Here is a 24,477-nt window from a genome sequence, read left to right on the forward strand (position 1 = left end):
GTGTAGTTTTTTTTGTTTTTGCCCCCCCCCCCTTATAGACAACACAAAAACGGTCACGCAGATGCTTTGTTTCATATGTACATTTGGTCTGTCCCTCTTATTTATATATATATATATATATATATATATATATATATATATTTTTTTTTTTCTTTCCTTTTTGTGGTTCGGCCATCAAATCAAACATCTCACTGGGTAATCATGGGAACAACCCAAGAGGACCATGTTTTGCTATAATCCTGACACACACAGACCCTCCCCCCCTCGATCTCTATCTTACGGTGGTGTATCTGTGTGTTTGTGAAAAGTTGCACTTAAACACACCATCTACATTCACACAAGTTTAAAGGCCCGTCTGTCACAGGGCCTGTTTCCATTTATTGATTTTAAATGGGTGTTCTTATTATTGCTGTTGTTATATTGGTGAGCTATTGTTTGGGGTTGTTTTTTTTTTTTTTGTTTTTTGTTTGTTTTTTGTTGTTGTGTTTTGTTTTGTTCTTTTGTTTTTACATAAAAGGGAGTTATAGTTGGGTTTTTTTGTTTGTTTTTTTTAGTATGTTTTTAATTTGTATTTTTCTTATTTCTTTTATGGGCGTGATTATTATTGGCAGTGTTTTCAGTCAGGAAACTGTTTTGAGTTTTTTTTTGTTTTGTTTGTTTTTTTTTTCCCCTTAAAAGATCTTAAGGAATTATTTTAAAAGAACATATAAGTAGACTGTCAAAGAGATATGAGTTATTGAGGGTTATAGTCTGTATATTCTATGGGTATTATGAATTAAACGATTAACAAAAACAGATTATATACATACAATTGAATAAAATTTCCTGATACTGTTGAAATTGTGTTGTGGTCTCATTCTTTCTTTTTGTTTTTTATTAGCTAATAAAAAACAAAAACTTCAAAAGATACTTTATATTCAAAGGTCAATATTATTTAGTGTTATAGGTGGATTAATGAAATTCATCGCCAATATATTGTAACCTTTGAGGAGGCACCTGACAACAGTGAAAGCCAAGAAGAGATGTCTGGCGTAATCAGGCTCAGACAGGATGGTTATCACTTTCCAAAGGTTTGAGGATTAGGGGGGAAGAAGTGATGGTAACAAAAGTCAGTAAGAATACGAAGTGACAGCAACAAAAAGAAGTCGAACTACAGCGTGGGGGAAAGTTTACCAGTGTTCAATAATGGAATATAAATTGTGTTCCATATTTTGTAAGGGAAGAGTGTATATCAAAGTCAAAGTCAAAGTCAAAGTCAACTTTATTTGTCAATTCTGCCACATGTACAGGACATACAGAGAATAGAAATTTCGTTACTCTCAAACCCAAATGAACATTTAAATATAAGAGAGATTAAAAATGCAAGTAAAATAATTAAAAAGTAAAAATTTAAATAAATACAGTACAATATTACATATAACAAAAAAAGCTATACAATATACAATATACAATATTCAGGTAAAAAATGACATTGAGTGTAAACCAGGCAAGGTAGTGCAAATAGGCAAATAGTGCAAATGGAGATTTGGTAATGTACGGTAGGAGATAGTGTAACAACAAAGTCTTATGAGGTAATGGCAGTCCAATGCTCCACAAAGTGACTAATAACTAGTGCAGGCCAGTGAGTGAGTCAGAGAGTGTGTGTGTGTGTGTGACAGAGTTCAGTGAGACCGTGGAGGAGAGAGGGGAGAGGGGGCAGAATCGGGAGGGAGTTAAGCTTCCTGACAGCCTGATGGATGAAGCTGTCCTTCAGTCTGCTGGTCCTGGCCTGGAGACTCCGCAGTCTCCTCCCTGACGGCAGCAGCTTGAAGAAGCTTTGCATTGGGTGCGTGGGATCAGCCGCTATGCAAAGGGCTTTTTTAGTGAGACGGGTGCTGTAAATGTCCTGGAGGGAGGGGAGAGAGACACCAATGATCCTCTCTGCAGCTCTCACTATGCGTTGGAGGGTTCTATGACAGGACGCATTGCAGGCTCCAAACCACACAGTGATGCAGCTCGACAGGATGCTCTCGATGGTGCCTCTGTAGAAAGAGTACATGATGGGGGCTGGTGCTCCTGCTCTTCTTAGTTTGCGGAGAAAGAAGAGACGCTGCTGTGATTTCTTGGCCAGTGCTGTGGTGTTGTGCGTCCAGGAGAGATCCTCTGTGATGTGCACACCCAAGAACTTAGTGCTGCTCACTCTCTCCACAGACGCTCCGTCAATGGTCAGAGGAGCATGTTGGGTGTGCATTCTCCTGAAGTCCACAACAATCTCCTTCGTCTTCTCCACATTCAGAGAGAGATTGTTGTCAACACACCACGTGGCCAGGCGTCTCACCTCACTTCTGTAGTCGGTCTCATCCCTGTTGCTAATGAGACCCACCACCGTTGTGTCGTCCGCAAACTTGATGAAGAGGTTGGAGCTGTATGATGGAGTGCAGTCATGGGTCAGCAGAGTGAAGAGGAGGGGGCTCAGCACACATCCCTGCGGGGCCCCGTGTTTAAAATGATGGTGCTGGATGTGTTACTGCCGACCCGTACTGCTTGAGGTCTTCCGGTGAGGAAATCCAACAGCCAGTTGCACAGAGAGGTGTTAAGCCCCAACTGGACCAGTTTTTGAGTGAGCTGTTGGGGGATTATAGTGTTGAATGCTGAACTGAAATCTATGAACAGCATTCGAACATATGAGTCTTTTTTGTCCAGGTGTGTGAGTGCTGAGTGGAGTGCAGTGGAGATAGCATCATCGGTTGAGCGGTTGGGCCGATACGCAAACTGGAAGGGATCCAGGGAGGGGGGCAGGACAGTCTTGATGTGTTGCATGACTAGTCGTTCGAAGCACTTCATCAGGATGGGAGTAAGTGCAACAGGACGGTAGTCATTAAAGCAGGAGGGAGATGACTTTTTTGGAACCGGAATGATTGTGGTGGCTTTAAAACATGTGGGGACGACAGCCTGGATAAGTGATATATTGAAGATGTCTGTGAAGACATCAGTGAGTTCCACTGCACAGTCTCTCAGTGCACGACCAGGAATGTTGTCAGGACCCGGAGCTTTACGTGCATTGATCCTGCTGAGGGATCTCCTCACGCTGTCCGGGGACAGAGTCATCACCTGGTCACCAGGAGGGGGTGGGGTCTTCTGTGCAGTGGTGCTGTTTTGGACTTCAAAGCGAGCAAAGAAAGTGTTCAGCTCGTTCAGCAGGGGGATAGTGCTATCACAGGTCTGTGGTGGGGGCTTGTAATCTGTGATGGTCTGAATGCCCCGCCACAGGCTCCGTGAGTCTCTGCTGTCTTTGAAGTGGTGAGATATTTTCCTGGAGTACTGTCTCTTAGCTTCTCTGATACCACGGGAAAGGTTGGCCCTAGCTGTCCTCAGGCTCGCCTCGTCTCCATCTCTGAAGGCAACATTCCGAGCTTTCAGCAGCCTGTAGACCTCTCCTGTCATCCATGGTTTTTGATTGGCCCGGACAGTTATGGTTTTCGTGACTGTTACATCCTCAATACACTTGTTGATGTAGGCAGTAACAGTCTCTGCGTACTCCTGGAGGTCAGTGGTGTTGTTATAGGTGGCAGCCTGCTTAAACATGTTCCAGTCTGTGATGTTAAAACAGTCCTGTAGAGCCTCTGAAGCCCCTTCTGGCCACACTTGTATCCGCTTACGAACCGGTTTGGTGACTTTAACGAGCGGTCTGTAAGCAGGCATTAGCATGACAGTGATATGGTCTGAGGCGCCGAGGTGGGGGAGGGGAAAAGCTTTGTAAGCTCCTCTCCGGGTGGTGTAAACAAAGTCCAGTGTGTTATTTCCCCTTGTTGGAAAGTCTATGTGTTGTTGTATTTTTGGAAACACGCACTTTAAGTCTGCATGATTGAAATCCCCAGCCAGGATGAGAAAAGCATCAGGATGGGCTGTCTGCTGCTCACTGATGTGCTGGTACAGTTCATTCAGTGCCTCGTTCCTGTTGTTGACATTGGAGGAGGGAGGGATGTACACAGCGCACAGTAGTATGGCTGTATATTCCCTCGGTAGATAGAATGGCCGGCACTTAATAACCATAAGCTCCAGCACTGGTGAGCAGTGTTTGCAGACCGCAACAGCATCGCGACACCAGGCATCATTGATGTAAACACAAAGTCCTCCCCCGCGGGTCTTACCTCCCGCGACGATGACTCTGTCAGCACGGTAGCATGTTAGCTGGTCGAGCTGAATGGCACGGTCCGGGACACTGTCGCTGAGCCATGTTTCCGTGAACACAAAAGCACAGCAGTCCTTTACATTCCTTTGAGATGAACGTAGCAGTCGGATGTCGTCCAGTTTATTTTCTAGCGAGCGCACGTTGGCCAGAACGATAGAGGGGATGGCGGGTTTGTGTGGGCTAGCCGCTAGCCTAGCTCGGATGCCACCGCGCTTACCCCTCTTCTGCTTCCTCTCACACCGCTTGAGGCGCTTCCAATGTGGGCGAAGTGCAGGAGTGGGGGTCGGTGATTGAGTAGGCCTTCGGAGCAGACCCAGATCTTCCAGCTTCTCAGTGTCCACAGAGTTTAACTTAAAAAGTTTGGTTCTGCCGATGTCGAGAAGAAGTGTTCGGGCATATCTTCGCTTGCACACAGATAGACGCGACGAGGACTTACAAAAACATTGCAACTTACAGGACTTATACACTTATATGTGTGTATATAATGTGAAAATTATGGGATCTAGCACAGAACCATGTGGAACCATGTGGAACTCCATAATCAAGACTTGTGCCATTTCTTGTGGATTTTTATGTGATGAGTCCAAATGCATCATGTCAGTAGAACTCTCCCAGCAAAGTCTCAGAAGCACAGAGGAGATACCAGGAGACAGGGCTAAAGACCAATCAGCAGTGAATGAAATTTTGGCCTGCCACATCATTTTTTTAACTTTGATTTTTGGGAGTATCTTTGAATGGAGCTCTGTTTTTTCATTTCCATGAAATGGTGTAGCAACCTTTTTTCCTAACGTGCTACCCAGTCCGTATCAACATATTTTTCCCATTGAGATCTAATGTGTTCTCAAAGTGTTCCTTTAAAATTTTTTTGAGCAGTGTAAAAGCAGCTGTAACACTGACCTGCATTTATAAGCTGTTTTGGAAGTCAGCTTCATGCTAAATAATTCCTGGGATATTTTCATTCAAGTCGTCTGTCTTTTGTCTGTCTGCATAGCATGTCTCAGCATGACTATAGTTTTAATATGCACACATGTATGTATCTAAATATCTATACCAGATGTGACAGCAGGAAAACAGAAAAGTGGCAAACAGTGTGGTGAGATCTGTCTTCTGTGTGATTTGCACGTCAAAAAGAGACACCTGTAAATGTGTGAAAATGCTGGAAGCTCTGATTTGCCCTGCAGTGAATGGATTTCTCTGTTCTCGTGAAAACCAGGCTTGTTGTAACACATCACTGCAGGCTCGACCCGTCACACAATTGTTTGTCACATTCCAGCTTTGCCATTCAAGTTGAACAATATGCTGCTGCTTATCCTGCTGACTTTGGACTGTACATGGCATGTTGTGGTGAGCACTGCCTTCAGATAAGTGGTTTTCATATTTCTGGCCTGGTCAAAGCAAAGTTTACATACTCTGCATGCCACATCCCCTTTGTCAAATACAGGATAACAAACCTCCCAGACTGCCTGTGATGCATTTGTGTTTCCTAAGTTATCAGCTCATGTTTAAGCCCAGCGGGACAATAAATGTGGAAAAAGCAATAGATGGCTAATTACACTCATTTGGCAGGTAGTTTATTATCATATGCTATTTTAGGATATTCTGCATTATAATAGCAATACTCCAGCAGTGTAGCAGAATAAAAGTAATCCTTAGAAAAGTGTTGCAAGACTGGCACAGGTATGACACAGAAACCTGAACAAAAGCATAAAAACGGCATTACCACTGGAAGGGGAGAGGCCAGAGCGAGAGCCCTGTGGGGTTGTGAGCTGGTGCTTCATTAACTGACTTGTACAGCTCTGAGGGTTCAGCTGTACCTGCTAAGAGCAAGACTCTGAAATTCAAGGGTGGGACTTTCTTTTTTCTCTTTTCTCTGTCATACCAGTCTGTCTGGATTTTTCTTATCTTCCTACAACAAGCTGCTGGTTCTTCAGAAAAGCTTTTGGATTTGGCCACTTCTGATTGGAAGGAGACAGAGTTGTCATTTTGAGGTTGTTTTGCTGAGCAGGTTTTTTTAAAAAAAAAAAATTCTTTTGCTGGTGCTTCTGGTCAACCTGCTCTGTGAGATCTTGCAGAGACTCTCAGGGACTCGCTGGATGTGCATGCAGGAAAGGATGATCAGCTTTTTATATTTTTTCCTCCCGGTGTTGGGAGGATACACCCTCACCTCGGTTTACCTGCTAAAGAATCCGCAGATTCTCCACAGGAAGAAACGCCCTGCTTTCTACTGCAAAAAGATCTCACACAGAGGAGGTAAGGATCTGCAGTCAATGTGTGGGACTCAAAGATCATCATGTGTGGGGGTGCTCACTGGACTGCCATGAGGTCTGGGTTTTAATCTGCCCCAAGTCCATCTATAAAGCAGCTGCATGTCAGTCAGCATCCAATTTAACTGGAGAGGAGCCAAAAACACTGATGCTATTAAATGTTATAGAATCCTTTTGCTTCACTTTCCAACATTTTAAAGGCTCATTTCTTTCAGCAGCTGCACATTTTAGTCCTGTGGGTTAAAGATTTATGAATGAAGCTTTCCCATGGGGTGCCCCTGATGTTTTTACTGATTTAGAGATGAAGTCTTTGAACAAAAGGCCTGTTTTTATATCTAAATCTTATTTTATTGTGCAGATACTTTTTTCTGTTCTACCACAAGGCTCAAGCTGAAAACTTAATGTGCAATTCTAACTGACCATGTGATTTGCTGTAATATTTAGTAGGACCGGTTTAACGGCTCTCTGAGACATTTTGAGTACTTTGTATTTTCTGACTACTGGCATCATTTCAATGAATTTTAGGATCTGGAGAGAGGATAGAGAGCACCATGGAGGCATTCACACAGTGAGTACCACACTGCCCTCTCTGAAGTGCTGTGAAAGAAGAATGCATCAATTATTACATGAGGGCAGACTTTTTAGACTCCCCACCCCACCCCCGACCCACCCCTTCCCAAAAAAGGAAAAAAAGGTGTATTGTTAAACATGTGAAAATGACACACCCCTGACAAACGGTGGAGTCATCATTTTACATCATTTATTCTTCTTTTTTCTCTGTTGTCAGTGCGGCGGAGCAGGGCACTGAGATGCTGGAGATGGACTGTCATTTGACACATGATGGCTATGTGGTGGTATCACATGATGAGAATTTGCTTAGGCAGACTGGCCATGATGTCACCATCTCCTCGCTCAATCTGCAGGTAGGAAGCCAGATCCTGCTCGATGGGGACAAAAGTCACAAGGCTGTACTGAGATAGGAAGTGGTAATCTTTCAGAGACACACCTGCTCTGTTTCTGTTTCATAGATGAGTGTTGTTACACATGAGACTAAGTCTCAAATATACACTTGGTACTTCCAAGTTGGCCTTAATTTTGTGGCACAGATTCAAAAAGATACTGGAAACATTACTCAGGGATTTTAGTTCATGTTGACATGATGGCACGACACAGATGCTGCAGACTTGTTGCCTGTACATCCCAAATGTGCTCTACTGGATTGGGATCTGGTGAGTGTGGAGGCCATTTGAGTACAGGGAACTCCATTTTTATTTTCTAGATGTTTGAGCTTTGTGACATGGTGTGCTTATCCTGCTGGAACCAGTTATGAAAAGATAGGTACACAGTTCATAAAGGGATGGATATGTCAGCAACAATACTTGGGTAAGATATTTTCTTGGCCCCAAAGTGTGCTAAGAAAATATAGACGTCTTGACCATGTCTGCATACCTAAATGCGATTCCTGCCATGTGATTGGCCGATTAGATAGATGCATTTATGAGAAGCTGAACAAGTGTGAGTGTATAATGCCCTAGAGTTCAATTTAGTTTTATTGTAAAATGCAGAATAACTGCTTAAAAATCAGTTTTTCTCTTTCAAACAATCTGGTATTTCCTTAAACTCACATGAGACTACAAGATTTGGTTGTAATCCAGACGTAATGCTACTGTGAGCTATCGGGGCTTTACATGGGGGTTTACATGTTGTTACATGTTTTTCCATCCAGATTTAACAGCACACTTATTTGCTGTATCAACATTACTTACTGAGCTGCATCAAGGCATCTTTTAATTCTTTTAAATTCACCATAATCTTCAAAAAGGGCATGCTGCTTGCATTACTCTTGAGTTTTCCTCGGAAACAAAGCTGTAATTTCTCAGTAAGAGTTCAAGCATCAGATTACCATCAAGTGAATGTTTGCATCCGGCTTTGTTGCCGGACCAACTCAGCTGGGACAACAATACTAAGAATATCTGATGGTGTACACAAATTCTTTTCACCTTAATCACATCACAGTAAAGTCACCTTATATCTCTCTGTTCTACTCTGTTTTTAAACTTTTAGGATTTGCCTTTGTATAAGGAGAGACTGGAGGTAACATTTTATGAAGGTGAGTTCCTCCTGTTATATATAATTGTTCATTTTTAATGAAAAGACATTTGAAGAAGAAATGCATCTATAATAATAATCATCATAATCATAAATCAAACACTGTATGTGGAAAAAAAGTATAGAAAAACAACTACCGTTTAAAAGTGACGGAATAAAAAAATTAGCTTCCCTAATTTCCTTCAGCAGGACATCAGTATTAATACTCTGGATGTGGTCATCAAAGATATTTCTAATATTTCTGAAAGAGTTGGGTAGTGATATTGAATTCATATCCAAGAGAGGGGGGCAAGGTTAGAGGAAATGGATGTCTGGGACTCTGAGGAGTAACCTTAAAGCCTGAACCATTTAAAAATTGCCAGACTATAAAAATTCTAATTAAAAATGAAATTAATAAATATTACTTTGTATCATATTTGCTACATCCAGCAATTTTCTTGCAATTTATTGCTTGATTCACTGTAAAGGTTGTTGCCATAAGGAGAAATACAATTGTGTATCATCTGCAAAGAAATCATAGCTCACACTGTATTTGTTAATTACATAGCCAAATCATAAGATATCAGTTAGAAACAGCAGGAGGCCAACAATGAAACCTTGTGGAACACCCGTTTCTTAGCATTACTATAGCTGACTGCACAGAATTATCAGAACACGTGTAGACACAAATGAAACTAATATAAAAGCAAACCTGAAACCCAGGCACTATATTAAAACAGCAATAAAAGCAGCAGACAGATCCCAGATGAGTAAAGCATTGTGGTGCACCACAGTCAGCTGCCATAAGAAGTTAATTTCTTTCTAATATGCTCATGCATGTAATGTGACTTTACTTTTCACCCCTCCTTTTCTTTAGGTCGTTACAGCACTGGCAAAGACAGGAAGTTTGCTCTGCTGGAGGATGTGTTCAAGAAGTTCCCTGAGATGCCGATCAGCATTGAGATCAAAGAGAACAACCACCAGCTGATTAAAAAGGTACGCATTAATACACCCCAAAAAACCAACACCAAACTTCTACCAGAGTTTCCCGATATATGAAAAAGCTTTTTTTCAGCTTTCCAGGATTGAATCGGGCCTCTTTTGAAGTGGATACATCATCTAAATTCCAGTCAAGGTGGACAAATTATGAATGATTTTCTAACTACAAGGCTAGGGAGCTTTTCCCTGTGCAATTCTAAATATGTTGTCCACCTTATAAACAGTGTCCACAGTTTACTGGCCAAATCTAGCACGGCAGCCTCTGTGATGTCTGTGTCTGCAGCACCACTTACACTCTTACACCTTCATGCCATCATCTCCTGAACGCTAATATTTGTTTCCCACTTGATTTTATGTCTTTAGGTGTCTGATCTGGTTAAACGCTACAACAGGGAGGGGATCACTGTGTGGGCTTCCACGGACTCCACGATCATGAAGGAATGCTGGAAAATGGTACATTAACCAGCTGGAGGAGACGAGTTACCTGTATAGCGTTAACACACCTTACTCATTATAACATTTTATTTACCTGCAGGAAATGCGTGAAATGAAGTTATATGATGGCATTACAGGGTTTCCTTAGCGTTTCAGTATGGTTTTCAGCATGACTCGAGTGATTCATAAACACCGCCTCTGTACCAGTGTTGTCACCCAGCATGTCTGTGTCTCTCTGTTCTCTCCTTCCTCGTAGAACGGCTCCATGCCCTACAGTTTCAGTATGAGCCGAGGCCTGCTGCTTCTGCTGCTCTTCTACACGGGGCTGCTGCCCTTTGTGCCAATAGGAGAGAGTTTGCTGCAGTTCTACCTGATGAGCATCTTCAACAGGTGTGACTGCAGGAGTGTGTTCAGTGCATGCTGAGTAAACTGTGTCCATTCATGTGCATGCATGTCATTTCACATGAAGGGTCTTTTTTTCTGTTAAGACTGTGAAGCTTCATGTTATTGCTATCTATGCTCATAAAAGTGTAACTGTGTCTTTCTTTGTCTCTGCGTGTGTTGAAGGACATTCATTCCTGATCAAGCTCTCCTGAGGAACAAGCTCGTTGTGTCTTTGATAGAAAAGTAAGTGAAGTATTAAAAAGGACTATGGCAGTTGTGCCTACATCTCACTTATTTATTGGTCTTGAAGTCTAAATTATAAATGCCAAAAATCGACAAAACATTCAGTCCTCACTACACTGAAAGACTGTTTACACTGCTAGCTTAAATCTAGTATTTTAAGCACAGTGTGCAGTTTGTGTTTTATTTTAAATTTGCTTCTTTCATGCTGTAATTGCAGAATAACTATGAGGAAGAGTCTTTTTAGGCATCTCGCTGCCCGTGGAATTCAGGTATGAAACCACAATTTTAAGTCTTTACAGCACTGTGGCTGAAAGAAGAGTTAAAGAAATGCAAAGAAAGCCAGAACTGTGGAATATAAACATATCAGAGTAAAAGAAAACACTAAATACTGAGAGGTAAATATGAAAACTATCACAAATGTTTGTTTACCTTATCAAAGGCTCTTTGTCTTATCACAGTTTTGTTTGCTCATTCTCATTTAGAAACAGTACAGGGACCACAACTGTGCTCAGAAACTTTCCTGGAACATTTTTACTTCACTATTACTTTGCTCTTGTGTCTTCCATGAAAAGATGCACAGGGAATCCCCAAAATATAATTCCTGTTAAAGTCAATGGATTTGATTTTTCTCCTACTAGTCACTGCATGGTCAGCTGCAGGATGCTATTCAAACTCAACAGGTTATGATCTAACACAGAAAGCACTTCAGCATGACAAATAGTTGACCTCACACAACCACTATGACTGTCCTGAATGCATCATCTCTATCCTGATGTGATGAGATCAACCCTGTTGTCAGGACATGACTCCACTTAATAGCTGGAGAAAGTAACACTCTTCAAGCTATGTGATATTTATATTTTGTGCTTGTTGTATTTCAACACTTTTAAATAATGCCAAAGTAGTAACCAGGAAATGTTCCTTTCTATATCATCTACATGTTGTTTTTGGTGTTTTGGGTAGAATTTGTGGGCATGTTAAAATCCAAGTATTCTAATCAGTGATTCAGTAACATGTCCACACGATTTACAGGCTATCAGTCCACTGAATGTCCTAATCAGTCCTACTGATATTCCCTCACTAGACTCTTTAGTAGGTAATTGATGCCGACTACCAGGTTTGTGTCCTTTTGCCTTCAAAACTGCCTTAATTCTTCATGGCACAGATTCAACAAGGTGCTGAAAACATTCTTCAGATATTTTGGTCCATATTGACATGATGGCATCACACAGTTGCCGCAGATTTGTCAGCTGCACATCAGTAATGTGAATCTCCTGTTCCACCACATCCCAAAGGTGCTCTGTTGGATTGAGATCTGGTAACCTTGGAGTCTATTTAAGTACAATGAACTCATTGTCATGTTAAAGAAACCAGTTTAAGATGAGTTGAGCTTTGTGACTCAGTGTATTATCCTGCTGGAAAGAACTAGTGAACAAAAGGATGGGTACACTGGTCATAAAGGGATGGTCAGCAACAATACTTGGGTAGACTGTGGTGTTTAACTGATGGTCAGTTTGTACTAAAATGCCTAAAGTGTGCCAAGAAAATATCACCCTCACCATTACACCACCAATAGTCTGAACCATTGATACAAGGCGGGTTCAATCCATGTTTTCATGATGTTTATACCAAATTCAGACCCTACTATCTAAATCTTGCAAATCTTGCAGAATTCAATATTCATAAGATCAGGCAACGTTTTTCCAGTCTTCTGTTGCCAAATTTTGGTGAGTCTGTGGGAACTGTAGCTTCAGTTTCCTGGTTGTAGCTGACATGAATGGCACCCAGTGTGGTCGTCTGCTTCTGTAACCCATCTGCTTCAAGGTTCAACATTTTTTGGATGTAACGAATAGTTGAGTTACAGTTAGCGTCCTGTCAGCAAAGCAGCCTGGCCGCTCTCCTCTGACCAGAGAACTACTGGGTATTTTCTTCCTTGGACCGTCCTTTGTAAAGCCTGGAGATGGTTCTGTGGGAAAATGCCAGGAGATCAGCAGTTTTGTTCTTTTGGGGGTTTTTTTTAAAGACTCATACCAGCCGTTTGGCACCAATAGCCACTTTCAAAGTCATTTCAGTCACATTTCTTCCCCACTCTGATGCCCGGTTGAACTTCAGCAGGTCATCTTGACCACGTCTATAGGCAGCCATTCGACTGGCTGATTAGATATTTGTGTCAACGAGCAACTGAACAGGTGTCCCTAACAAAATAGCCAGTGAGTGTAGGTGCTCGCCTATCAGCTAATAAGATTAGCTTTGCAACATGCTCCATGAAAATCTTTTTTCCCTGTTTTCTCTATTTCTTAGTATACATATTATTTTAATCAAGATGAATGTGACACTTTTGTTGCCATTGCATTGATTATCAACATCATGACATCATTTTGTAATAGTTATTTATCTACGCTGTAGCCTGAACAACTGGTGCTTCAGGTTTTCAGCTGCCATACAAGGAGAAACAAAACAGTGAAATGTCAGTTTTTAACTGAAGATAACTGTTGCAATTGCAGGTGCATTTATTTGTTTGCAACACAGAAGAAGACATAGAGGCGGCATTTGAAGTAGGAGCCACTGGAGTAATGAGCGACTATCCAACTCTTCTGTCCAGCTACTTCTGCAAAAACAGAAGTCAGGACTGAATCCAAACACACCATCACATGATGGCAACAATGACACTGATAAAAACGGCTATTGCAACATTTGTTGAAGAATCTTTGGTCTACATAATAATCACCGTGCAGTGGGAACACAACTATCATTAATCTCTTTGGTGCTGACCTTTAATCGCTGCTGACAGAATGACTTGTTTGTCGTGGGATCATTTCTACAGCCTCCACCCACAAACAAACCACGGCATTGATTTGGTCTGCAGCACATCTAACGAGTGAATCTTTAACTAGCTGGACTGTGTCATCTGATTAAATGTGACTTTATTTTGAATGTCTCTAATGTTACTTTCTGCCACTTTTAAGATAGGACTTGAGAAATAAATGGTTATGAATAAATCACTTGCATTTTGATTTTTATATTCTTTTGGGCCATTAGAAGATTAGAAGGTAATTACTGGCAATACAAACATGAATACAGTACAGTGTGTTACGGAGCTATCTGCATAGTGCAAATCTCTTTGACTGATTTTTTTGACCTAAAAGAGACTGTAGAGAGTGTACACATGCTGTAAACCTCACCTGTGTCCTTGTTTTCCCAAGCAACTATGGTCAAAGTCCATCCACCCTGCTATGATAATAATCAACCAGTTTGTTGGTGAAACAAAGACTGTATTTTTCTGTGTAGACTGGCGATGAGCAAGTTAATGGGATATACCTGGATTTATGCAAAAAAATAATAACAGTAGGCACCGAGAGCAAAGTAGCAATAAAATAAGAAGATGTCTTAGTAATATTGAGACACTTGAGACAATTTTCCATGCAGTTCAACTCAGTTTTATTTATATAGCATCAAATCACAACGAAAGCTGCTTCAAGGAACTTTACATGTAAGGTAGAGACCCTACAACAATACAGAGAAAGCCATAACAATCAAACAGCCCAGTATGAGCAAGCAGTTGGTGAGAGTGGGAAGGAAAAACTCAGTTTTAACAGGAAAAACCCCCCAAAGAGAACCAGACTCAAGGAGGGGCAGTCATCCACCATGGCTCGTTGGACGTGATGGTAGGGAGACTAAAACACTGTGCACTTTGCACTTTTCTAAACTCTGGCTTTAACCCAGTGTGAAGGGAAGGCCTTTTATTATAGTGAGAAGAAGCTTAGCCATTTTAACGCCATAATCATCAGGGAAAGCTACAAGTCAACAAGTTGCACACTTTGCAGATTTTGGAAACTGTGAGAAAGAAAATGAAGTTCCAGTATATTCTGAATAATAGGGTGTAAAGTGATAACACAATATATGTGTTATAATTAAATAAAATTGCCGAACTTTTCAGATGTGGCAAAAGAAAGCTATGCAAATCTATGGATAGATTCAAACTGAAGGCCCCAAAATGCAGAAATCACAGTGAAAGTACATAAAGACTTTCCATATGCATGACTATAACAACAAACTTCAGTTTCCTTTTATCTTTACTGTATTTGCTTAGCAAGACAGTTTGAAATATTGTTTAATTAGCCTGTACGTGCCTAGTTTATTGTTTGTTTGTTTTTATTTTTAATTCATCATTGCTGACATGTCCCACTTTCTCCCACACAGATACCACGTATGCCCTACATTTAGTTCGTTGGGATCTGCTCACCCTAGGCCTAGGTCTTTGATCAACATTTAATGTTACATGTTGTTGTACCACAAAGCAAGGAAACTGCAGGAATTCTAACCAAACTTTTCAAAACTAAACCAGAGATCAATGTGAGATATTATGGACCGCCTGCCTGTGTGTCATAAAAATACACACACACACACACACACACACACACACACACAGAAGAAAGGCAAACACACAGCAAAGGACATGCAAAGGAGCAGTCAAGAAACCGCAACAAATAAAACCCTTCCCTCAGGCTCATATTCCAAGAATTCCTGGAAACTGTCACAGTAGCAGGTTAGCATGTTGTTCTTGCTCTTATTGGTCTGATCTCTACAGAAGCACTATGCTTGTTTTTTGAAATTATTTTTAATCCCAGTCCAACAGGCCGGAGATGATAACACACTTTCAGCATTTATGAAACGCTACCAAACAGCAACCAAACCGATAGCCATAAAAGGCCCCGGTAAGGTGGAATCTGATTGGTTGACCCACATTCTCACGTCACTCGGAGGCTCTGATTGGTCAGCGGGGATTTGTTTTGCACTACCCAGACTTCCTCTTATGCGTGTTTTCATAAACAAATCGCATTTTTCCTCCCGCCGAGGTCGCTGCTTTCGCTCCTTGTCAGCCTGCCAGCTTTGTCGGCGTCCAGCTCCACTTTTAAAGAAGGTCGTTGCGGAACTTTGAGCGCTGGTTCTGGTTCAAAAAAACAAAAGAGAGACGCGGGTAAACGGGCTCCGCTTCAACAGCCAGGGCTGTCTGTCCTTTTTTGTGTGTCCGAACCGCCAGCGCGTGGTCGATCGTTTCTCACCAAACTGACTGTTTTTCTGCCTTTTACCTGAAGTTTTTCAGCTGCTGGTCACACCAGTCCGCTGTCTAGACTGTGAGGAGCTTCGGTGTTTTTAGGTGAGTGGACGGACGCCGAGAAATGTCCTGCAATGCGCATCTGCGCTGCTGCCGCTGCTGTTGTGTGTTGACAGTGCGGAGCTAGCGGGCTAGCTAACACACAAAGCTAGGTCAAACGGAGCTAGTGGCCCGGTTTACTCCTGCAGCTGGCGGATGCACCATCAGTCCGTTTAGGGGCTCAGATGGTTCACTGGCAGACGGACAGTGCCTGTACAGTCCTTGAATTTGGGTTAACTGCTGCATTTATCTAAGCAAGGGTTATTTGTGCCAACTGTTAGAAACCAGGAAGCAAGCTGCCTGCTTAACTAACCTGTTATGTTTGACTGGTCTCAGCTAATAATGCATCCATACCTTGTAAAGTCACCCTCTGCCATTATACATTTAATCATTGACAAGAAGATGCATGATTGAAGCTGACAAAGAGTCCAACCCAGGTAGCGTCATTAAGGATGAATGACCTTAAAACCTTGCTATTAGATAGCTCAAACTGTTAGTTACAAACTCCAAATTGTTAAATACTAATGCAAAGGCTTGAGGGAGTAAGTCACACCTTTATGGTGCTGACTTTCAATTTTCACTTGGTGTGTCAGTATAACAGAAGGACTTTGGTCATAGATTTTTCTGGACCACATCTGATCAGGTGATTAACAGATTTTCTCTGGGTCCAGCCTCACTGCAGTTTGACAGTGCTCAGTTTTAGTTTAGTTTTCTTTGTGGTTATTATAATACTGGGGCTACTTATCAGGGGCCTGGTTTACGAGATTACAGTAGTAGCACTTTGTGAAGGCCGTTCAAAGTCATGTAGGCATCCTAAGTCTCAATACAAAAAACCTCATCAGGCTGGTTGTGTTGACAATGGGCTTTTTATAAGATAGACTTTTACCCCCAAGTGAAAAAAATCACGTTAATACATTATTATAGCAGCAAAATGAATAGAACAGGAACAAAATAAGTAGATTCAGCATTATAACCTCTATTAATAATGCTCTACAACAATAGAGAAAAATGTGCACTATATATATAGGAATATATATGGCATGGGATATTGCATAGTGCAGTGGTTAACAGCAAGATGGAATGTAGACTATTGCACACAGTCTGGTTAGGGTGAAGCTTTATAGTCTTGTGATGGGGCTATGGTTAATTCAAATGAAGAAGGAAATCATCCTGTTTATGGTTAGTCAGATGGAAGAACTGTGTGCCTAGATCATTAACCCATCGTACAAACAATAATAAAAAACTTGTCTCTCTCTGTGTTTTTGGTCCCGCTCAGACATGGTGAAGCTGACAAAAGCCAAGACGTTCCAGGCCTATCTGGACTCCTGCCACCGCCGTTACAGTTGTGTGCACTGTCGCGCCCATCTGGCCAATCATGACGATCTTATCTCCAAGGTCTGTATGCTGCCTGTCTTTGTTGTTGATAATCATGTCAGATGGCATGCACATTTGCTTCATGGTTATTTTAGAAAGTTGCATCTGAGACATATCAGAGTTGGATTTGCAGTCTGTTTCTAATTTATATTTTTCCTCCTTGTCTCCTAGTCTTTCCAAGGCAGCCAGGGCCGAGCCTACCTCTTCAACTCTGTGTAAGTATCAACTGTTAAAAAGCAGTTTGTCCTGTTTTAGGTTTCCAGTCTCACTTCTCCTGTAGACAGGAGAAGAGGGAACTGTTGTTTTTTTTTCACATCTCGTTTGTATTCACAACAACTTTAAAGCCACTTTGTGTAAAAATGTTATTTTTTCATGTAAATAATTTTATAAAAAGTCTATTTCTCGGTGAAAGCACATTCCTAGTATCGCGCTTGTTTAATCAAACCACACTGAACAGCAACTTGATTTGCTCTAGTTTGGATTTTGAAGGTGTGTGAGCTCACGTTCTTCCGGGGTTAGTGGGTCAGGAGTACACACTGTTCGCGTCTTAAATATTAACCTACCAGCTGTTTAAATCTTAATTTGTTCAGGTGAAGCCCTTTTTTGAATAGTAGGGTTTCATTAACATTTTCTCCTAAAGGAGGTTGTAGCTGTGCAGGAGAGGCTCTCCTTGAGTGATTACTGAGGAGAACAGTTTAATCACAATGCGTCCATGCTTTTGTCTTCAGGGTCAATGTCGGCTGTGGCCCTGCTGAGGAAAGACTGCTGCTCACGGGACTTCATGCAGTGGCCGACATCTACTGCGAAAACTGTCACACCACGTTGGGCTGGAAATATGTACGTATATCTCCAACAAATACAGTGCAGAATTATTTATCATTAAATCACTTAAAGGCATTTTGGTTTTTAATTCACTGAGACATCCACACATACTTTTCTGTTGCCATGACAAATTTTTATATATATAAAAATTGTCAAAAAATTCATCTCAGTGAAATAAAAATAGATATATATAGATATAGCTCTTCTCCCACAAGTGTATGCTGTAATGTTTTTGCAGAAAAATCAAATTGTATTATAGTTGAAATAAATGAAAAGGCCAAAAAGTTCATTGGAGTTTAAAGAGTATAATAAGGCTTCACACACAAATCACTTGGGACATTTTCGTAAGACGCAGAATGTGCACAAAAACAGCAAAGCAATGATGTAATCAAGAACAACTGGAGTTTCCAGTGATTGTTATGTCAATGTCAATGTCTGCATTAACGCATGAACTGCAAAAAAAACCCCAATCCGCTGTTTTGTCCCAAATACATCCAGCTCCGAGGGGACCCCCCCTCCCCCCCCAAAAAAAGTAGTGTGATTGTAAAGAAATACATGAGAAAATGACCCAGTTTCTCTCTTGATTTATTACTTCTGTAAACTTTTCCCTGATGACTTTATGGTCTCTGTCACTGTTTTAAAGCCTTCATTAAGACAGCATGCTGTTCATTTAGTGAATTATTATCTCCATTAGGAGTAAACAGCAAAGTGGGGTATGTTTCGGGGTGTGGCTGCCCTCAGATTGACAAACTCCCACTGTTTGTTTGTCTTTCTAACAAGTCCCTTTCACCTTCCTCCTGCAGGAACAAGCCTTTGAACTGAGTCAGAAGTACAAGGAGGGGAAGTACATCATCGAGCTGTCCCACATGATAAAGGACAACGGTTGGGACTGAGAGGGAAATCTTCGTCTTTCGTCATGACTTTTTCACAAGTTGTGAAAACGGTTCCAGTGTAGCTTCTTCATCCCACGTTCGAGCCATCGCTGTGCCACACTTTCACTTCATACAGCTTTGCCAAGAATAGCATGTGATGCCTTATCTTTATCTGTTCTTCGTGTTTTGTTTCGTTTTTTTTCAGCAACCACGACAACACATTTGCTGATAATGCTGTCCTAAGTGCTAGTTGTGCAGGAGGACATGGACTGAATGAGTGCGGGGTTTGCGTGTGAAAACTTGGAGATGTAGTCACACGGGGCACCAGCTGGTGTTACGTTTTGAGCACGCGTATTAGTGATTAAACCACTGAGACGGCCTCGCCCCGTGGTGGGCAGGCCCGTGCAAGTCAAATAATCTGATCTTCTTAAACACTGGATGCAGGTATTTGGGTTTTCCTTTTGACTTTAAGGTGCATATTTAGATGTAAATGACCCAAATTGAGTGAATTATTTAGGCTTGTTTAATCCAGAGATCCCTTCTTTTTTGATGTGAGGGTATGGGAACGCTTAGAGAAGCGAGATGGGCTTTTTTATGAGTTAATGTTTTTAAGATTAGTAAAACTTTTTCATATTTTGCCCAAAAAGCCCACAAAAGTCTTGTAATTCGTAACCTGGGGTAAGTCTTCCGCTTGAAGGTATACCTTTTAGTGTGTTCGGGTGAGAGTGTGTATGAGTGCAGTGTTTGCTCATAAGTCTTAAGCTGGATAGTGTTGAGAAGCATTAATCTGGAGTTGATTCACATTTAGATTTTCCACTGCACATTCGGGATATCTTCACTCTTAATGCGGATCCTTCATATGTTTGTGTATGACCTAACACTAAAGCAGCCCTTAGATTTCCTAGATTGTGCTAGAGCAGAGTGTGATTTGGGTAATGTAGCATATTTATGGTGATTTTTTTTTTTTTTAATGTCTGCTTCTTTTATTAAAGTGTTTTTTATTTTAACCTGATATTTCATTAAAATACAGAATGCCAGTAAGACTTTTGTTTGTGCTGTGGTGTTTCATCTTATCTCACTTCTGGTTTTCTCATCAAGCTTATTTCTTCTTTGTGGTCAAATACACATAAAACGCAGGCTGAGAAAGTTTCTGTTCAAAGTGAGAGACAACACAAAAGTGTGAGGGCCACATTCATAAAACAGCCAAAGGTAAAAGTAGCTTTTGATTGTCCGTTTTGGGGGAAAACTAATAAAAAGGAAAAATTAAAGTACTCACTTTGGCATATTCTGTAGGTCACACATCTCCTTGTATCAGTGTCATTTTATATTATTATATTGATGGTAGCGAGAGTCAGATCAATCCTATACAACACCAGGGATTAGTTTACACTGAGTAGCTCGTGACTCTTTAGTCCATCTCAAGTGCCTCCCTGTGGATGTAAGAACAAACTAGATGAATATGGTTATTTATTTATCATCTTCATTAGTGATTCTTTACAAACTTTGCCATAAAAAGTAAGTAAATTTGTGTTTGCTCCATTATTTCTCTGTTGTAACAATGCTCTGCAATAAATCTTATATTGTTTGCAAGCCTGTTTGTTGCCCCTTAAATGGTGCCACATTTGTGAGTTGTTTCCATTATAAAATCGTCAAAGCCAAACAGCTTTTTCTGCTATTGAGCTGCGGGTACCGGCAGGTGCCTGATTGCTGTTTTGCTAGGAGCACCTGTAAGCAGTCAGTTGGTGTCTGCTCCAAGCATGGCATGTTTGACTGATCTGGATAGGACTGTGCCATAGGACAACTTCAAGTGGGTGTAGCAGCATTATTTGGACTGAGCCCTAGTATCATCTCCAAATTGAAAGCCAAGATCCATAAATGTCAGAGAAAGGCTGCAAACTAGGCATCCCAAGAACACCTCAAACTGTCAGCAAGCACAGAAACGGTAAGCATTTATATATCCAGTCAAGGTTTGCAGGATGATATGGCCGATGGCTGTTTACCCATACAACCTGGAACAGACTTCACACAGCCAGTCTCTGGTCTCATAGTGCTGCGAGGAGGCCTGCCGTGATTGCCCTTCGCCATCAGGTCCATTTGCACTGGTGTCGGCAAGATGTGCACTGGAACCTGAACATGTGGAGAATCATTAGCAATGTTGAGCAATGACAGTGTAGTTTGACTGAAACCAACCCCACTGAACACTTGTTTGATCAGTTTGGGCATGCTGTTCATGCCATAGTGGCACAACCACACTGGTTGACTTCTTAACGCTGGTTGAAGAATGGGATGCCAACACAGCAGTTTGTGACCAACACGAGGAGGAGGTGCCAGACTCTTTTGCCAATTAATACTTCTTCCCCCATTTGTTAAATGAATAAATTGTTAAATTGCTAACATGTCTTGTTCCTTCAGACTTCAAATATCCAAACCAATAAATAACACCAAACCAGAATCAGTAGCAGAATGAGCTGTTTGGCATTGGCAGAGAAGATTTAGCAGGCTTTTTATTGGTCCAACTCACATACTCACCTCTGCTGCTTAACCCACAAACAAATGTTGCACCATTTATGGACAAGAAAATAGGTTTTCCAGCAGGCTTATTATCAAAGCAGACCACTTTAAATCTGATTTATTTGCATAAAAGCAGGTAGGGCTCAGATTGGCCTGCATAGCTTTAAAGCTACATTTTAAATGTAGTATGTAGTATGTAAATGTAGTAAATAAGTGATCAGTTTTCATTACTTTAACTCTAATTTCATAAATAGTGATATTAAAATGAAAATGCAAATTTAAAAGACTTTAAATATTTGCACCTATTAGTGATGCTGATAGGCTGAATTAAACCTAATAGTTGTTGCCTTTATTTAAGGCTCAAATTCGTTTGTGTTCAGAAACTGTTCAGATGTGGCTGTATTGATAGTATTGATAGCCCATTCATCTTCTCCTTAGCCCCCGCTGGTTTATATGGCATAACAGCAGCTTTTTAATAAAATGTCTTTTTACGCATGTCAGCGGAGCTCTTGCTGCCTGTGGAACAAATCCGATTCTGTGCCAACAGATGGTGCTGGAAGTCAGCCAGCAGGTGGTGCTGTAGTGTAGTCATGTTTAGACACCAGTGCTGTGCAGAGATTTTATCACCTTTAATTCTTACGGCTCTCATTTCAGTGCCATCTGATCAGACCCAGATTTATTTTACAGCATGACAGCGAGTCCAAAAATACAGCCAGAGGCATAAAGCACCGTGTTCAGCTGTGAGGAGGAACAAGTAGCTTCATCCTGCAACAGATGGCTTGGCCTCCACAGAGCCCTGATCTCTGGGATTACATGAAGACACAAAAGACGCTGAGACAGAGTAAATCCACGGCAGAACTGTGGCGAGCTCACAGAGGTGTTTGGAACAACCAGCGCCTGTCTCAAAAAAACCAAAAATATACCTCTATGAGAGCTGGTGACATAAAATATCAGCTGGATTTATTCACTAACCTTTGTGCGAAGGGGATTCATAAAGAAACACAATGAAAAGAAGTACTCCTAAGAGCATTATCACTGTATTTATGTGCCTTTAACTTCTAACCTTTAAGGCATGTTATAGCTCTGGAATAAATCTATTTGTCAAGACTACTGGTTTTGTAGTTTAAAATGTTAAAAAAAATTATTTTTTTTTTTATTTTTTTTTTTTTGCTGCAGAATTTAGACATCTTTTCCATAAAGGCAGATTTAGAATATGTAAAAAATATTTTTTAGACATTTACACATTTCTGTGGGCTAATTAAGTGGAGTAATTGCTGTGGTAGCACACTGTTTACTTGCAGATCTCAAAATAGAATACAAATGAGCAGATGAACTGAAATTAAGACAAAAAAACAGTGTAATTAGGGACTGTGTACAAAAGACCTGATGGACTACACAAATAAGCATTAAAATGAAATCTACTCTATCAACGAGCTAGCACTGGACCTGCCAGGGAGATCACATTTCCCTGAAGAGAATAAAAATGTAAAGAGGCGGTGATCATATGTTAAACACACACGAGTCATATGAATGGGCTCCAACAGCTAATCCTTTGCTGGAGAGGCTGCTGACAGTCATGTGTGTGCAGTACATTTTCAGCTGCTATGTGTTCACCTTTTAATGCTTGTGAGTGTTTTGTTATTTGATTCATGTGAGAAAAGTGAACAAATTCAAGGATCTCCTAAATTCTCAGTTATGTTGCATTATACAAGTTTCCATAAAGAAAAGCTATCCACTGGGAGGTAAGCCCACATGTAAATCCACTCACCTATCTGGAAATAATACAGGAAATAAAATACATTCTTTGGGAAAGTAAATACGTTAAATCTACTTAGCAAAGTCGCAGTGGAGCTGGAAGGTGCCAGACTTGTGTGATAGCTTTACAAGTTGTGCACTTCTTCTTCTTTTTTTTAGCAACATAACTTACAAAAGGTATCTAAAGGGCATTTTAGTTGGTGCTGAATGCTGCTTGAGTCATACATCTCTTGTAGATAAGAAGGAAAAGAAAATGAAACACCATGGGTTAAAATTTTGATTTTGACCATTTAAACAGACGAATGTGTTTTTACTTAAAAAAAAAAACAAAAAAAAAAACAAAAACAAAAGTTAAACCAAAAGTGTCAGAAGAAACTTTTAATGCCTGGCTTTCAAGAGACTGAAATTCATGTGGATTTAAACTGAGCTTCAAATATGTGAACATTAACTAGTGATCGACACAGATTCATCTCTGAGCCTTCAGTGGAATACAGCAGTAAAATCAGTAAAACAAGCTACTGCGATTAAGCTGATTTGATTTGGCTTAAACTTTATTATTCATCCTACTAGTAACAAAAGTAGCAAAATATTCTGCAAAACAATCTCTCTTTAATTACAGCAAACATACACTTAATCACGATCTGATCAAATTTAAAGATGACTAAAATCAAAGTTTAAGCAAGTCTAAATTTTGGGGTGGAAGAGCCCTTTAGCTGACACCAGAAACACCCATTTTCATGTTGGTGTCACCTTGAAATGACGACTCGGGGTGCATCTTCAGGCTTTGCTCAGTTTCTTGAGTAGTTATTTGATATTTGGTCTCCTAAAGAGTTTCTTCTCTTATTTTAAGTCCGAATTTCCCCGAAAGGTATTGCCCTGCAGAAAACAGCACACCACAGACATGCCCTGTAGGCTCCTGTGCTGGAGGGTGGATGGATGGCTGAATGCTTAATATGGACTCAGGGTTGCTGTGTTTTCTCGCTGTGTCTACATTAAACTGTTTATTTGTTGTTGTATTTTAAAATTATAGGGTGCAGACGCCGCTTATGGTGGAGTCTGCTGTTTATTTTAAACCTAATAATTAATACGCCAGCTTGCAGTGACGACTAGCGTTTCAACCGCAGTAAGTGCAGCTTGCAGCAGCAGCAGAGCGTACCATAATTCATGGACGGGGCAAAAAAACTCATAGCATGTTTTAATAATAAATGCATTATGTGACGTACAATCAATTTGAAATTCCCTTTCAAATGCCTTTAATTTAGAAACGATATTTTAATATGTAATATGTTTCAAGGTGTATGTAATAATCAGCAGTTGTAGGTTATATTAATGTCTGTTTGTGTCGAGCACCCCACTCCCTTACCCCCCGGGAAAATCCCTAAATGGAACCTTCCTGGATGGTTG

General features: G+C 40.8%; 2 protein-coding genes across 3 annotated transcripts; both read left to right on the top strand.

Annotated features, from left to right (window-relative positions):
- The first annotated feature begins 5,858 nt into the window (after positions 1-5,858).
- On the top strand, positions 5,859-13,586 carry gdpd3a (glycerophosphodiester phosphodiesterase domain containing 3a). 2 transcript variants are annotated; one of them, XM_003454016.5, is made up of 10 exons: positions 5,859-6,421; positions 6,961-7,003; positions 7,223-7,358; positions 8,500-8,545; positions 9,401-9,519; positions 9,886-9,975; positions 10,214-10,347; positions 10,525-10,584; positions 10,802-10,853; positions 13,089-13,586. In XM_003454016.5, exons 1-10 carry the CDS (start codon positions 6,265-6,267, stop codon positions 13,215-13,217), a joined length of 966 nt encoding a protein of 321 aa, XP_003454064.1. In that variant the 5' UTR covers positions 5,859-6,264; the 3' UTR covers positions 13,218-13,586. The 2 variants fall into 2 exon arrangements, 1 of the variants encoding a protein (XP_003454064.1); XR_002061926.2 differs by having other exon boundaries at positions 5,860-6,421; positions 10,802-10,979; positions 13,089-13,176.
- Positions 13,587-15,309: 1,723 nt separating this feature from the next.
- ypel3 (yippee-like 3) lies at positions 15,310-19,747 on the top strand. The gene is made up of 5 exons (XM_003453985.5): positions 15,310-15,742; positions 17,016-17,134; positions 17,285-17,328; positions 17,842-17,950; positions 18,739-19,747. Exons 2-5 carry the CDS (start codon positions 17,018-17,020, stop codon positions 18,826-18,828), a joined length of 360 nt encoding a protein of 119 aa, XP_003454033.1. The 5' UTR covers positions 15,310-15,742; positions 17,016-17,017; the 3' UTR covers positions 18,829-19,747.
- The last annotated feature ends 4,730 nt before the right edge of the window (positions 19,748-24,477 follow it).

The sequence above is a fragment of the Oreochromis niloticus genome, linkage group LG4, assembly GCF_001858045.2.
Source record: "Oreochromis niloticus isolate F11D_XX linkage group LG4, O_niloticus_UMD_NMBU, whole genome shotgun sequence".
In the NCBI taxonomy this organism is placed as follows: domain Eukaryota; kingdom Metazoa; phylum Chordata; class Actinopteri; order Cichliformes; family Cichlidae; genus Oreochromis; species Oreochromis niloticus.